This window comes from Nothoprocta perdicaria, unplaced genomic scaffold (assembly GCF_003342845.1).
Source record: "Nothoprocta perdicaria isolate Ctin4 unplaced genomic scaffold, notPer1 scaffold_222, whole genome shotgun sequence".
Taxonomy (NCBI): domain Eukaryota; kingdom Metazoa; phylum Chordata; class Aves; order Tinamiformes; family Tinamidae; genus Nothoprocta; species Nothoprocta perdicaria.
This window is the reverse complement of record NW_020455427.1, coordinates 724,992-741,342: the sequence shown is the minus strand read 5'-3', so window position 1 is coordinate 741,342 and position 16,351 is coordinate 724,992. Positions and strand designations below refer to the sequence as shown.

The window sequence follows — 16,351 nt, the reverse complement described above, 5'->3', positions numbered from 1 at the left end:
TTATTCTTTAGACAGAGTCATTGAAGTACTAGTGAAAAATAGCTGGGCTGACACTACTTAATAATTATTTTCCTCATAGAGTTCTTTTCCATCTGTTAAAAAACGATGAAGAAAAAGAAGAGTTTTCCATAGTAGGTGCCCTTGGAAAAAAATGCTGAATTATAATTGCCCAACCTTTAGCAGCACAGTTGATGAATGCTACAAAGATGCACATGATAGTATCCAGATGTGGATGCTGACACAAGTGAATTTTTTGCATATGCCCTTTTTCAAACAAATAAAGTTTTGCCTTCATATATACTTTGCATACTCATGAATAGAGGGAGGAAGAAGGAAGAGTAATTTTTTCAGAGACATTCGGGGAGATAATTATGCAGACACCATAGTCAAAATAGTGTTTCTAGCTCAGAGAGGAGTAAGTTTGCTCCTAATCTTGCAGTACTACTGCTATTTTTCCTTTCCTCAGAAACATTACAAAGCTGAAGAAGCTGACATAGCATGCACTGTAAGGAGATAACAACAAGGAGCTGTGTGTGCTGTTTAATTCAGCAGCTGGATGTGAAAGTCATCTATCCTGCTGTTATATGAGATGCAACTTCTCAGGGTTTGTGATTTTGTGAAGTGTGACTGAACTGAACTAAAAGGGGAAAGCGCTGAGTGCCCCAGTATGCCTCCTCCATGAAACAAAGCTACATGAGAGAGGCAAACTTTTTAGGCAGCAATGCAGTAAACTAAATCAAGATGTTATAACCTGAGGCCTGTTGCTGATGTTGTTAAAGTCAAGATTGATTCAAAGTTGTTCTGACTTTTTTTTAAGCTATTTTAATGATTATATCTAGCATCTTCCTCATATACTCTTTTCCATGAATTAAACCATTTTGTCTTCCCATATTAATTGCTAATACTTATAAAAATAGGGAAAATTCATCGGCTTTTCTCTTTTTTAAAAAATATTATAGTTTTAAAAGTGTAAGTTATAATTAGTAGCAATTAAACAGAAAAGCGTGCAGAACTAGAAACACGTTTCCTACAAAAATTTTAGTAAGAGTACCCTCCGGTGGCTAATTTATAAACAGCACTTTTCAATTTCTTCCCTCCCCACAAGGTGTTGTTTGTGGAATTTTAATACTGAGTATTACACTAATAGATAAAAATCCTTGTTCATTTGATTTTTCTTTGCCTATTTTCTCAGACAAAATAAAAATACAGCAGCTGAAAATTATGTTAATGGAAACTGTTAGGTTTGTATTAAAAGGAGGAAAAGGCTTATAAACATGTACTGCCTGCAAGTAGAATTTAAATCTGAAAGAATCAACTATATGAATGACATTAACAATAACTATACAGACATACAAACAGACAGACAGACAGGATGAGGCCCTTACAGTTGCATTAGTCCAAATCTAGAATGCAAGTTAGCATGTTGACTGGGCAAAAACCTGCATATCTTTTTCTAATATTCTGTTGTTTTGAAATCATCATGTTGTTTTAAGCTTTCTGATTTTAGCCTATTTTTTCTTCTGAACAGGCTCCCTGCTTTTTATTAGGTCTACTGTGCTGTATGTCAAGAATGACTGTTTACCACTTTTTCACAGGTATCTTCCATTTGAAAGTACCTGAATCCTCACATGTTGGTTCAGCTATTGGAAGGATCAGAGCTGTGGATCCTGATTTTGGGAAAAATGCTGCAATTGAGTACAACATCGTTCCAGGAGATGGAGGAAATTTGTTTGAAATCACAACAGATGAGAACACCCAGGAAGGAGTGATCAAACTGAAAAAGGTATGAGACTGCAGTTTAAGTGAAGTGAGAAGTTAGGGGAATTCAATAGTGTGGGATTATACACACACAGTAAAGGGTCTCTGTTAGAATCCACAGTTGTGATCTAAGCCTTATAAGAAATTGGAATGTTGTATTTTATTTTATGACATCACAAATTATGTTAGTTTCACTTGTGGAGAAGTAATTCTTAACTCTGTTACAAGGTGTAATTTCTCTTTTTTTTTTTTTTCTGTCAGAATCCTGTTAAAAATATACTCACTCAGTATGAAGGAAGCCCAGATATATGCAGATCCATGCTCTATCAAGTTGTCAAGTGTTCCTATAAGGCAGCCTCTCAGCTGGTTATATTGCTGTACTTAGCTAGAATAAGCTCAAGATTACTGAATTTATGAATTTCTAGGGTAGAAAGAGTGAGCATTATTTTGGAACTGGATGATCAAAGTACTCAGCAGAAGATTCCAAATAGGGACAATCCCATTTTAAATAGTGGCAGTCTTCAGAATCTCAGCCTTAACATATGTACACCAGTGACCAACTTCTTGAGTAAAAAGAAAATAGAAACACTGGCTAGTTTTGAAGGCTGGAGTTGCTGTGCATTATGGACAGTAAACTATTAAGGATATAATTTTGAGTAAACTAAGCAAACTTTGGAACTGAACCCTTTTTGAGGGACTGGGCGTAATTTTAGGGTCCTGGTTGATATCTTGTCCAAAAGTAAGGAATTCTGAATGTGTGTAATTAAACAACGTATAGGAAATGAGAAACTTGAATTCCAGTAAACTAAAAATCTAGGTGCTTTAATATCCCTCCAAATCCAGGCAGAGATCAAGATTTACTTGCTATTCCTTCTAATTACCAAATTTCTGGCTTCAAACTCTTGATCTAGGAAATAGCAAATTATTCACAAAAACATTAAAAGGCCAGAAGATATCACATCATTTATCCTTTTGCCATCTTTAGCGAAATAAAACGGAAGCTTGTGTGTCAGTGCGAAGTTATTTGCCAATGAGACATAAATACAACTCTTCATATATACCCTTCATTTTTGTCTAAAAGTTTGAATATATTGTTTACTCTTTGTGTAAATTAGTGAACTGCTTTATTTTTAAAAATCATTCTGATCACCATTTTCATCCAGGCAGAAAATTCAGGAACAAGAGCTTTTGGAAATGTCAGACTTCACATTTATGTGTCCCTCAGAGTGCCTTGTCAATTGGAAATGGGGATGAGCAGAAACCATTGAAAAATGAATGTTCAGCATCAAAAGCATCGAAAGTATCAAAAGTTGATAGGATTCAGTTCTTGATTGCTTAATCCTAAACCTCAGCTGTGAAGCAATGGAATTGTTACAAGTATATACACACATTTATATAGAGAGACTGTATAGGCAAAAATATTCAAATTGACAAGAAGTCAAATAGGGTACAGGATACGTAGAACTTCTGCTCCCAGTGAAGACCATCTAAATATAGATTTCACTGATGCAACCACCAGAGCCAACACAGACACAATGCTCAGACACTTTTGAGAGATATTTTTTGTCTAATTGAACCCTCCAATTCTTTAAAGTTACTGATGCTGTTTGGTTGTATTTATTTAGTCATTTGAAGTAATAAGACATGCTTTATCCAAAACTTTAGGAATCTTTTACAATAGCTAAAAGATCCTGTAATTAACATGAGGAAAACTAAATAAAATCCTAAGCTCTTCTTAATCTTCCTCATCACAAATTGCCTGAGGACAGTGTCTTTGAAGGTCAAGGAGTGCCAGCTCTGTCATATGCAAGAGTGCAAAAAGAAGATAAACCCAACCTGCAGGTCCTCCGGCAAAGAAAGCCTTTATAAGTACCCTGATCCTTCACATTGCCCTTCACAAAACTTTTCTCAGGGAAAAGTACTGTTCAGTAAGCTTTGAATGCTTCAGGTGTTTTAAGACATTTTGAAGTCATCCATCAGTCTATGTTCCATGCTGAGTCTTAGAGTTCAACAAAATGTGTGTTTTTAAAGATATTGTGAATTCAGTTTGCCTTTCATATTCTCCACACTTTTAATAAAGTACATATATTTTCTTGAGTTGTACTTTTCACAATTTCATAGACATCTATAGAAATGCTTACTACTCACTCTGCTTGTCTGCAGTAAGCCTATTCACTTGTCTGCACAGAAACACTTTCTGAAAAAAAAAAAAGGGAGAAAGACAAATTGTCATATTTCACATTACATGGTGTTCAAAACACTGATTTGTTCAGGATACATTAAGCAAATACATCAGTTAGGTATGTACTTAAGTACTTCTTTAATCAGGGTCTGTGAATGAGTAGAGCCAACACTAAGAATTATGAATTATAAGTAATAATCAGTCAAAATCCTTAATAAAAATCATGCCATGCTTAAAAAACAAATTTGCACTTCTTCCTGTATCACAGCATATTCTCACACTGTAAGCACAGCAGCAACTCAGCACTGAACCATTTCAAACACATCCTTGCCGTTTATAAAGCTTGCCTTTATTTTTCCTGAAAAATTGCTTGCAGGCAGAAACTGTCAGTCTTTACATGGATACTTTTTTTGTTGTTGCTATGCAAAAAGCACGATGCCACCTCTCTATCAAAATTAAGAAAAATGAAGTCTTGCTGGACTAGATTTGTTTTGGGGGAAAGATACATATGTTGACAATAAATACACAAGCCAAATTGTTCTTTCCAGGACACTAAGTGAATCCGCAGAGACAAAATTTTGTCCATACTAAATGGGTATGACCAGCTTAAACTGGAGATGGTGAACCATCTGTTTTTTGACTGCTAATTTGTTTTTAAGCTATGATCCAATATAAGATTTGTTACTACTGTCTTGTAATATACACATATTAAAAAAGGAGTCGATTTTCTTACATTCTGCCAGTCATATAATCCTAATGCCATTTAGCACCACTCTGTGGTTAGTAATATAATCATGCCTCTGCCTCACAAAAAGGACAAAATTAGTAAAAGGAGGGAGGAATGTCTGACTTTAGGATAGTGCTGCATACAGTGTTTATAAGAGTAAAAAAAAATTGTATATTAGGCATAGAATGAACTTCTTTATTTAATACAGTATTTTTCAGGTTTTATATTTATGTAGTCCTTCCTTCCTTGCTTCAGCAAACTGTGAGTACGACCAACAAGAAGCAGGATGACATAAGGGACCTTCTGCTTCTGGCACAAAAAAAAAGTAGATTTTCCTGTTCTCACTGTGTCCTGAGCATTAGTGAGTGTTTGACACTACTTTTGTTATACTAAGGATGAATTATAGGCTTAGGTCTGGTGTGTGCAGAAGCCTCTTGACTGGCTCAGCAGGAGCTAATCCAGAAGAGAGCTACTGGTGCTGGCTCAGACCTTATGAGCATGAGCACAGCGCCACTGTCCTTCATGAAGCTCCCAGCATTCGAATATTCAACCTTATTATTTTCTTTCCTTAGTTGTGCAGTCAGTGCTTGAATGGCTGTGGGGGGGTTAGCTACACTAAGAGATTTTTCAGATTTCCTCTCCAATCTATGCTCCTAGATGGAGCATTAAAGGCAAAGAGTGTGTGACATAGCCTGCTGTTTTCAGTAGGCCATGCTCTGCTGGCTGTGATTTAAAAACTATTCTTTCTCTCTACAGAAATCCATTTACATTTTTTCCAGTAAATTTAATATTTCATCTTTATACATAATATATACGACTTACAGTATCAGGTTCTTGCTTTGTCTTACCTTCCTCTGCCCTCTCCCATACGTTTCTCACTCCTTGAAAAACAAACTGCTCTCTCTTGAAAGAAAAAAATGATATGTGACACAGGCACAAAGTTTGTGGGTTTTTTTCTTCATATAGGAATATAAACATTTCCTCACATTGCCAGGTTAACTCACAGAGTCACAGAACAGATGAGTTTAGAAGGCACCTCTGGAGACCATCTGGTGCAACTCCCCTGCTCTAGCAGGGTTGCCTAGAGCAGGCTGCAGGACTGTGTCCCACCAGAATCAAAAATCTTCAGGAATGGAAACTCTGCAACCTCTCTCACCAACCTGCTTCAGTGCTCAGTCCCCTTATCGTGAAAATATGTTTTCCCATGCTCAGTTTGTGCCTGTTGCTTCCTGTCCTGTCACTGGACACTAGGAAGAGTCTGGCCCCATCTTACAACCTCCTAATCAGAAGTTTTTCAAGCCTGGTAGACACCCCTTGAGATCTAAGCTGCAAATTTCCAAGTGAAAACCTGTGTATGCTTCCCACCTTGGGAATATTGAGTAACTCTTATTCCCAAAGTGCCTCTCTCCACCTCTTGCTCACAAAGAAGATAAACATTCAGTACATTTAATTTTTCACTTTCACTCAAGGCAACCTGTCTTGCCCCTCATCAAACTACTCCTGTTTTCTGATATCAATAGCAAACAACTATTCCCTCCAAAAGTCATATCCAATGAGAATCTCATAGCAAAATGTGGCTCTTCTCCTGTTTTATATTTGGATCATGAATATTTGTATCATTAATGAAATCACTTTATCTATTATGTATGCATAAAAAAATCAGAAACGTCTGGAGTTTCCAGTGTGGGCCTCCTTGTGAAGAAGAATAAGCTGACAGTGTAGCTATTTTCCCATTCTTTTCATGCTTCTCATCAGAAGAATGAAATTATATTATATCATTATATCTTACAGCATTTTCTTCTGATTCAATTATTTAGTTTTTATTAAGAGTATGTATGTAAGTTTATATATCTAAATATAAATTTAGATACAGATAAGTCTCCATATATCAGCATTTCTTTGATTCTGTCTTGAATAAAAGGGACAAAGGAAGATTTCAAAATACATTTATTTCCAAACCTGAGCTGTTTATATGCTTTCTGAATCATACTGAATAAAGCAGTTCTTGGTACCTCCTGAATTGCAAGATAAAAAGTGATGTGTCATTATGTGTTATTTGATTTGGGGATTTGTAAAATGCCCTTGCTATACACAGCTGTGTACATGCTGATAGTGCTTTACTATGCATCTATATAGAGAAACTTATATCCACAGCATAGAGAAGGATGATAAGAACTGGTAGGGGAGCTGAGTACATCTATTCGGACACTGACACTTAGAATATCAATTAGAAATGCTCCTATAATAGCTGAGTAGCCCATGGTTAATAAAAAGGTTCCTTAGCATTAGCAAAATTGCTGTTTGCTCTGTAACAACACTGAAATGTAATACAATTATTTAAACCTTACTTGAACCTTATTTGAACCTTTTAAAATAAATTTACTTTTTAATTGAAAAAATATTTCTATTGGTTAATTAAAAAGAACTTTATGGAATCATTCTAAATTAAGATCCGATTAAGATCTTAATTCTGATTAAAATCTGAACTGAAAGAACTTTCAGTAATCTTACAGATTCTTTTAAGCAGCTGACTACCTAACATTCTGCTATTCCCTAACATTGGTAAGTTTAGCAGTACTTGGGTTTTTAAAGGCAAATGGGATTGAGCAGCTTTGGACTTTTACCACACAGCAGTAAAACATGTAAAAAACAAAAACGAACAAAAAAAAATTTTGGCAGCTAAAACATTGTGTGGACCACTCATTTCCTTCACAGATCTGAGTAGTATCTGCGTGATATTCATAAAGTCATACAAAGAAATGGTATTCCATGATTGTTAAAACTAAAAATTCAAAAGGTCTTGTCCGAGAACCCGTTAGACTTTCGATCTTTCTGTTTTCAGGTGGACTCCAGACACACCTGATGAATGCCAAAATCTGAGACTGTCAGTAATTATTTGCATGACTTAACTGTGCAGATTTACTGTTTGCAACTTATCTATCTGGCCTATCCACAAATGTTTTGGCTGCAGTTTAGCCTCACATATCTAAAGACTAACTTCTACTTCTTTGTGGGAGATTGTCTCTGCTTACTTTCTCTGAAGAGAGGTCAGAGCTTGCCGCCTGTCTTATCTTATCTAGAGCGTAATCTGGAAGAGAGCTCGCAAGTTGTGTATGTATACAACTACATATATTGCAGGCCCTCAGAATAATACAAAATTACAGCCAAGTGCCTGCAAGCCTGACTTGTTTCTGCATGCAGATTCAGATTTATCTGTTTTTTGCGTGGTGGGAGATGTTTGTCACAGAGACAACATGTGCATTCAGGTTGTGTTGCCTGATACAAAGCCTGATGTGATGGGTGAACTCCAAGTGGGTGCATGCACATGTCGACCAGCTCATTAGTTACCATTTGGGTGACAGCTTGACTGCTGCTGCAAAAACAACTGCATACCTTTGGGTGTTAGTCTGCAAACCCTGGCAGTCAGGGATGACACAGATGCAATAAGTCTCAGGAAATATGTTTCATTTGCATTCTTAAAAGCTAACTGCTTCATCTGCATTCTTTAAAACTTCTAGTCCAGTCATGAAACTGAAATTCTTAATGGATTTTACTGGGAATTCTGTGTCTAGAAGAGTGGTTGCACGTGACTGTGGATTGGTTACTAGATTTTCAAGCCTGAGCATTTTCATGGGATGTAGAGTTCGATGTCTAATTTTAAGTCCCCAGTTCAGGAAATATTGGCCATGTAGTCTGTAAAAATTATAATGTCTTCCATAAAGGTTTAAGACTATTATGCTGACTGCTCAACTAACGTAAATCAAGGTAACTCCATTGATTTTAATGGAACTACTCCAGTTTACACCAGCCAGGCGTCTGATCAATTATGTCTTGCTGTGATAAGGACAGAAAATGGCATAACTTAAAACTATGCTAGCTATGACAAATGACTGGAAACGTTGAGGTAATGATGGTTAGGAGAAAAAAAAATGGAGCAATATTAACCTAATCTTGCTCCTGTGACGATGGTGCACGTCGTTCCCGGTAGCCACATATCTTTCCAGTAGGAAAATTTCTTATTCGACAATTATAACCAGAACCACTAGATGCCAGTATTACTCAGCCATCAAGAAAAGAATGCTTCAGTAACATAAAAAAAACGTTTAACGCCAATGCAGCTAAACCCTTTAACTGAAAATAAAGCTTCTATGTCATTTCAACTAAATATGACTACATTAAGGTTTAGAGCTGATTACTTTTGTAAAATCAAAGACACTAAACTGATGTTCATTGACAGAAATCCAAAGCAAAACAATCCCATTGCAGAATGTATTTCCATCAGAAAGAGGGATAGCACAAAAGCTACTCTGCTGTGTTCAAGACCATATGAATTACAGCTGGGATCGTAAAGCAGTGTCTAAGTCTCTGTTTGCAACCTGTGTGGTATTCATACATCCTGCATGAATAAATTTTCCTCTTTAAAGATAGCCATTTTACAGGAAAACATTGATTCAAATCAGTTTTCAATTCAGATTTCCAGCTGCACCTGAAATTTGGTTTGCCTCCTTATTATACATCATTGGTATATAGCTTCATCTGGGCTCATTTCCATCACAGGTGTGTTTCTTTGAAAGCTTTCCCTGCTAAAAGAAGTACAAATCTTCTGTTTAAGGAACCAGATTAGTTGGACGTGGTTGATCATGCTGCAGGCACAGGGGAGCTGAGAAAGCATTGCTCTGTCTAGCCTGCCCAGAGTTCATTTGCAAGAGGAGAATCTCACCCATTTAACTCCAGACATCTACAGTATAGCTGTCTGTAACCCTGTCAGTCATCCTGACTGGTTAATGTGGAAAAATAGTCAATTCCTGGGGGTGACTTTTCTGGCACATTTCAGATAACCACTTTAGCAAGGATGAACTGCAGTCTGAAGATGTCTGTTCCTCTCCAGTGGCCACAGAAGAAGCTTAGATGATTAGCTCCGCTGCTGAAGTCTGCACTGAAGATGTTGTAAACTATGTCAGATTAATCCTGCCAAGCTGATTTTGCAGTGTTAATTTTTAGTTAGACCTGACATTTTGCTTTTGCTCTTTTTACAGCCATTAGACTTTGAAACAAAAAAGGCATATACCTTTAAAGTTGAGGCCTCCAATCTCCACCTTGACCATCGATTCCACTCTGTGGGTCCATTCAAAGACACCGCCACTGTGAAAATAAATGTGTTGGACATGGATGAGCCACCAGTTTTCAGCAAGCCTGTGTACACGATGGAGGTCTATGAGGATACTCCTGTGGGGACCATTATCGGTGCAGTGACAGCACAAGACCTCGATGCTGGCAGCAGTTCTGTAAGGTGAGACTTGAGAAGACTTTTTTTTTTCTGTCAGTATCTTTCACACAACTCAAACTCCTGCTGGCAGTGAATGTAGGCAGTAAAGAGCTTGGAACGAGTATATAAAATGTTCCAATCTAGTTACCATAACAGATAGCTCTTGCTCTGTAAAAATATTGAAAAGGATGCTAGTCTAGGTGGTTGTCTGGCAAGATGTATAAAGTACTGACAGCTAAGGAGGATCATGGAAATTACTTTATACTGACATGACTTCAGATAATATGAGACTGAGGAAATAAGAATACATGTCTGTCTGGGGCCTCCGTGAAAAACTGGTTGAAGGTGAAAAGGGAAATTGTACCTATATCTCTATTACACATCACCAGGTGACAGTAAGTGTTAGTCCTTTCACACCAACTATTCCCTCTTCACATGTGGCAAATAACAAATACTGTAATAAATAATTGCTATATCTGTGTTGGCCAAGACTGTGGAGATGTGATTATGGACAAATACTGCACTGCTCAACAGGCTTCAGGAGAAGTCCTGAGTGTAAATCCCTATGAGCACAACCTTCCAATTACTGGTATAGCATATTTTTTTGAAACAAAGCAAGAGGGCAGATGTTATACAAATGTAATGTATCTTTCTTGCTGATATATTTCCAATGACATGAGAAAAAAAAAGTGAACCAGGCATAGATATCAGTAAAGAAAGTCCTGTGCAGACTTAATATAGGATGTAGGGAATCATTACACAAACTTCCATTACCGATCCAGACTGATCTACCTGACTTCAGGAGGCATTTTTCACTCCAGACTATCATGAACAACATATGAGGCAGAACAAAAGTTGTTAATCTTTAAATCAAATGGGAATATGATGGAACAGTGAAATGTCGCTACGGACTACCAAATACATATACAGCCATGCATATAATCACTCAGAGTATGTATTCCAAATGAATTAATTCACTGCAAAATTGATTTGGACTTTTTAACATAATCCATGTTTATTAACTATCTATATTTGGACTCAGTATTTATATTCTCAAAATGTACAATAAACTTGTTAAATGCTATTTGCTAATCATATTCAAAAATCAACAGAGAGTGGGTGTCTAACTCCTGCTCTCCAGTGAAATTTACTGTTAATTATTGCTTAATCCTATTACTAGTTTTGTTTGCTGTGTATTTTTAAACACATCCTTCAATATTTTTTAATACAAGAGTATATTTGACCATGAATCCTTCCCAGACAGGATCAAAACAGTCAGTAACAATGACTAAGTCAGGAATCTTTTTGCTTGGTGGGGAGCCTATGAACATTATCCCCCTGAAGTCAATATTACATTGATGTTGAAAGCTGTGTTGTCTCTTGTGACCAGAGAGCTAGCCCCTTAATTGTATCACTCATATAACAGCAGAGTTATTTGAATGTATAACTTGTCCTCAGTGAAAATTCCTATTTCACAAATCCTAGGATACTAGGAGACTCCATGCTTTAGTTCCTGATCCTATATTTACATCTACACATTAAAATCCCCTGTTTTAAGATGAAGGTGTCACTATACAGAGTTCACTGCAATACTGATTTTTAAGTGGTTTTGAAGTGTTTGTGTTGATCCTGGAATCATCAGTTGGGTATTTAAGTGGACATTTACACATTGAGTCAAAAGATATGACTTAGACCAATAGCTTGTGGAACTTCTCTTGAAAGCTATATCTGTACACTGATTTATAAAATACCTTGGCATTTTAGCCTCACTACTCACTTTTCTGACCATGATGCTTGCAGTATCACAGAGGTGCTTCCTTGGCTCTTTGTAAGGAGTTGCAGCTCATTTGTGTGCAGGGAAAAACATGGACTCTGTCGTGAAACAGGAGTGCTTCCAGATGGATGCACTCCCTCCCACACACTGAGCCACACATTGGATTAATGGGTTTAGGGAGCAGTACAGGTGCGCTAAGGACAAGGACGGTTCCCATAAGCAAGCTGATATGCTGAGGAGTCGGAAATCAGTTAGTACAGCTGTAATACCTCTCATGGTCTGGTATTGAAAGATGTTTTGGTACTGAAATCTCATCATTAGCTCCCCTCATTTAAACCGATGACAAATTTGATTCTGCATATTCAGCTTCATCCCCAGTTCTTAGAATTCAATAAGATACTTACTTAACTGAACTCTGAGCAAGCTGCTGTGTCTTGGAAGAACATATATTCAAATGCTCATTGGTCCAAGTGAAAAAAAAAAAAAAAAGAAGTGTATGTAATGGTAAGCTACATAGGTAGTGTTCAGTATTCTGAGTTTTATATCCTCCAACTGAGACTGAAAGTCAGTGAATGGAAGTTAAAAAACCATAAATTAGTTGGAAAGGGCTGTACGTGATTACAGCTTGCAAATGTACCTTACAGCAATTATGCTCTTTCAGCTGTTTAAATTCTAGCTTGTCTCACAGACGTAAATAATGGCTCCATCAATCCCATCATATTTTGCAGAAGTCTGAATATCTTCTATTGAAATAAGTCTTTAAACAGCCATGGAAAAGAAAGTAATGTTCTTGGAGGCAGCAGCTGATACAACTGACTGGCTGGCACAGTTTGAAATGCTTTTCTCTATAGCAATGTGGCCATTTTGATGCCCGTTACAACCACAACCAAATCAACAATCTGCTAAAACTACAGAGGCTGGGAGAAAAGACAAATTTGCACTGTATGCAACAAAGGCAAAACTCTGGAGAGCAAAGCAGTCTGAAACAGCTCACATCAAAGGAAGCAGCACTAGTCACAGGAACTTAATCAATTTTATCAGGCAAAAACATTAATTCTGTTATGCTAGACATAGCAGAAAGGGGGAGATAAGAGCTAAGAGTGGAGTCTAGATTCAGGTGCTTAGAAAAAGAAAAATGTATCACTCGAAGTCATTAAAAATTCTGCAGTTAATATTCTCCTTCTCTTTTCTGTTTTCCCTATTGCTGGAGCTAAGTTCCCATAGAAATCAATTTTTAAAAGTTTGTTTTGTGGAATGATACTTGACAGAGAAGTAGAAATGAAGAGGCACAGAGCGCACATTCAGTAAGGAAGGGAAATTAAGCACAAGGAGAAAAGGGGCTGCAGGTATTCAGCACCTGCAAGGGTGACTGGTTTTGAAGCTGTTTTGGAACATTACCCCAGTGCACCTGATTTTCCAACTATGCTAAGTCTAGAGTTTATGTCTCTTAAGAGAGCTATTTCGTCCATTCCTATTTTCCTCACATTGCTGCAGGAGATGCTCTGCATAAATGTTAAACTGTGGTCCTATGTGCTTTGTGGCCATTAAAAATCGCAAAGCGCATCTGAAAGGAGCAACAATCTCACGTTCTTCTTGGATACCTCTAGCTTATGATGGTTATAAGCCATGTAGGAGAAACAAGCACCTGTACTCTAGTGTTCATGACAATGCATATAATTTATAAATACCAGAAGTTTTTACTTTAAATTCTTTGCTTCTAGTGAAAGGCATTTTAGAACTTTTTCAAAATCCCTCCATAATTACAAAGTTTGGGACAGTGCAATCCAAATAACAAGAAAGAAAATGTAGATGGAAAGACTGACTTATTGGCAATGATTCCATGAAAAGTAAAGTTTATCTAACGCTGTGTGCAGCTGAAGAACTTTTCATGGATGCCTTCAAATTTCCTGTCAATTTCCTAGGAGCTGTCAAATTTCCTAGGAGATGGTATGGCATAGAGCATGAAAGAATTTTTGCCTCTGATGTGAACTGCAGTTCTAAGTCCAATTACAATGATTTTCATGGGCAGTGCCACAATGCTGCCCTTCAGATCTCCCCTGCTTTGCTCAGGAGTGCTTCCTTATGAACCACAAGAACCACTCAGAGCAGGAAAGTTGTGGGGAACTGCACATTATTTTGTGCAAGTCTACAGTCATGAAACCATGATATTTCAGAATATTTCAGAATATTTCAGAATATTTAAGGTTGGAAGGGACCTTTACAGATCATCTAGTCCAACCTTCCTGCTCAAGCAGGCACACCTAGAGCATGTGGCACAGGGTGGCATCCAGGCGGGTTTTGAAGACCTCCAGAGTAGGAGACTCCACAACCTCCCTGGGCAGCCTGTTCCACTGCTCTGTTACCCTAACAGTAAAGAATATTAAAAACACAAAAATTCAGGTGTACTAGTCAAGCCTGTCCTCCGAATCTTGGGGGCAGGTCTGTATTCCCTGCATGAGGCTCCAAAAGACCAGCCGTATTTGTTTGCTCAACTAGTTTGCTGTAGACCAGAAATCTTTATTTCTAATTCTGTGTTTTTTTGTGTGTATGTGTCGTAGATTTTTTGTTTGTTTGTTTTCAGGACCTGTACCTATGTAACAGGAAACTACTTGACATTTAAGTTCTATATTCTTCATTTATTTCTGCTTGTGTACAATGCTTTTTATAATTTTCTGTTTCTGTAGAAAGAATGATCTCATTCTGTAACAATGTATAACTCAGATTATTAGAAAGATTGATACCTCTAGTTCCAGCACCCCAAACCTCTCTATTTAATAGCTGAGCACATTAGCAGAGGATGAAATGCTTTGCCAGTGGGTTTTGCAGACAGAAAGAGATGGTAGAATGCAGGACGTGGAGGAGCATTTTCATTTGCTTTAGTGAGCTGAACAGACTTTGTGCTATTCCTGCCTGCCTGTTTGACCCAGTTCTAACTCCATACCATCCTCCATACCATGTTTTAACGAAGTCTCAATCTTCGCAACTACTTTTAAAATCTCTGTGTCAAGTTCCAACTCATCCAGCCCAAACAGTTTGAAGTCCTGCACCAGTACCTCTCAATTGCTGCTCCGGACCCCTTCCATGATTTGCAGCTCCTCTACTAGTCCACATATGAGACTTCTTACAAATCCCAAGCTCAGTCAGTCTAATACCAGTCTCCTATTCTGCTGACCATCATTCTCTCTCCTGTAGCTATTTCCTTGCTTTTCTTCCTAAACTACATCCCACATCTTGATTAATTTCTAGCTTTACAGCCCTTCTTTCTTCTGATGCTGACAATCTTTTATGATTTCAGTGGCTTGAGGTTTTTCTATTATTATTATTATTTATTTGCTCATTACTTTGATCTGGTTTCTGGGACTGTAGAAACTGTACTTCTATTCCAGAGCTTTCTCTGACTACCAAGGGATATATCTGGCTGATACACTTCATACTCCTCTCCAGCCTTGTTAATTTACTTTCTTATTTGTCTCAATGAACACTCAGCTGCCATAAGGACAAATGTATCCCTTTTCTACCTGATGGATAGATAGAATGCTGGAAAAGATATAGAGCAACAACAAACTCTTATTTTCCTCCTCCTATTTCCTTTAGGGTTCCCAGCTCCTCCTCTGTTTCCTTCTCTAGCTTCCAGACTTTGTCTTCATGACCTCAGGCAATCAGATGCTCCACTATATAGTCCTCTCCTCTTCACTTGATCCCTACATGACCTCACATACAGATCTTCTGTTCCCTGAGTTTAACTGGGATTGACTGGGAAAGCTTCCTCTTTCTCAGCTCTTTGATGTTCAGGTGACTGCTCTTCAAACACGAGGCAGACAAAATATGTATCTTCTGAGTTTGAACTGTCTTTCAAAACAGCTGTCTTACTGCAGCTTAATGAATTACTTCTCTGTGACAGCAATTAACTGTTTATCTATGCTTTACCTGTTGCAACTGTCAAGCAAGAAGTGTCTAAAAATTTTTTGTCATAGTAGTTTAAGTTAATATGCTTTACTTCAAATTTGTAATGGATGAGGTGTGCCTGGGCAACAAGATACCACAGGTCAGCTGACAACAAAGTTATATTAATTCAAGTACTCTGGTACCCCCATGCCAATGGTCAGCTTGGAGCTGCTACAGGTAACCATTGCAAGCAAAGTGGAGCTCTGTTTATGTGAATTTAGGATTAAAGTGAAGAGAACCCTCTTCACTGAGAATTGAAAATGGGCTACCACTGACCAGAACTGTAACCGATGCTGCAGCATGTTCACTGGGAGCAGATGCTTCAGAGACTTCAGCTGAAAAGCCCCACTTGATCCCGGTAGAGTACATGCAGATGAGTTTTTCAGACTGCATGGGTTTTCACAGGACTGGCAGGAACATGGAGCATAAGTATCTGACATATATCAGAAAGCCTGTGCTAGAGAGAATCAGGATATTTCTGAATAAAAGATTGATTCCCCCCCCCTACATTTACTCCTGAAAACAGTTGCATTGTTTTTGCGTGAAATGCTAAACAGCTGATTTAAGTTTTCCTTTCTAAGTCCAGCAAATACAAAAGCAACTGAAAGCAAATTTTTTAACAGACAAAAGTCAGTAACTTTTATTTATAGTCAGTAATACAGTTATTTCTCAAGTTACTGATGCTTCTGAATAACAATA

At 37.6% G+C, this 16,351-nt stretch overlaps 1 protein-coding gene across 1 annotated transcript in view; it reads left to right on the top strand.

The window, feature by feature from the left end:
* Positions 1-16,351, top strand: part of CDH12 (cadherin 12) — a 62,279-nt gene that overhangs the window by 20,988 nt on the left and 24,940 nt on the right. The window contains exons 3-4 of the mRNA XM_026039202.1: positions 1,596-1,783; positions 9,704-9,957. Of these exons, the coding sequence (XP_025894987.1) occupies positions 1,596-1,783; positions 9,704-9,957 (442 nt within the window). The remainder of the gene's footprint in view (positions 1-1,595; positions 1,784-9,703; positions 9,958-16,351) is intronic.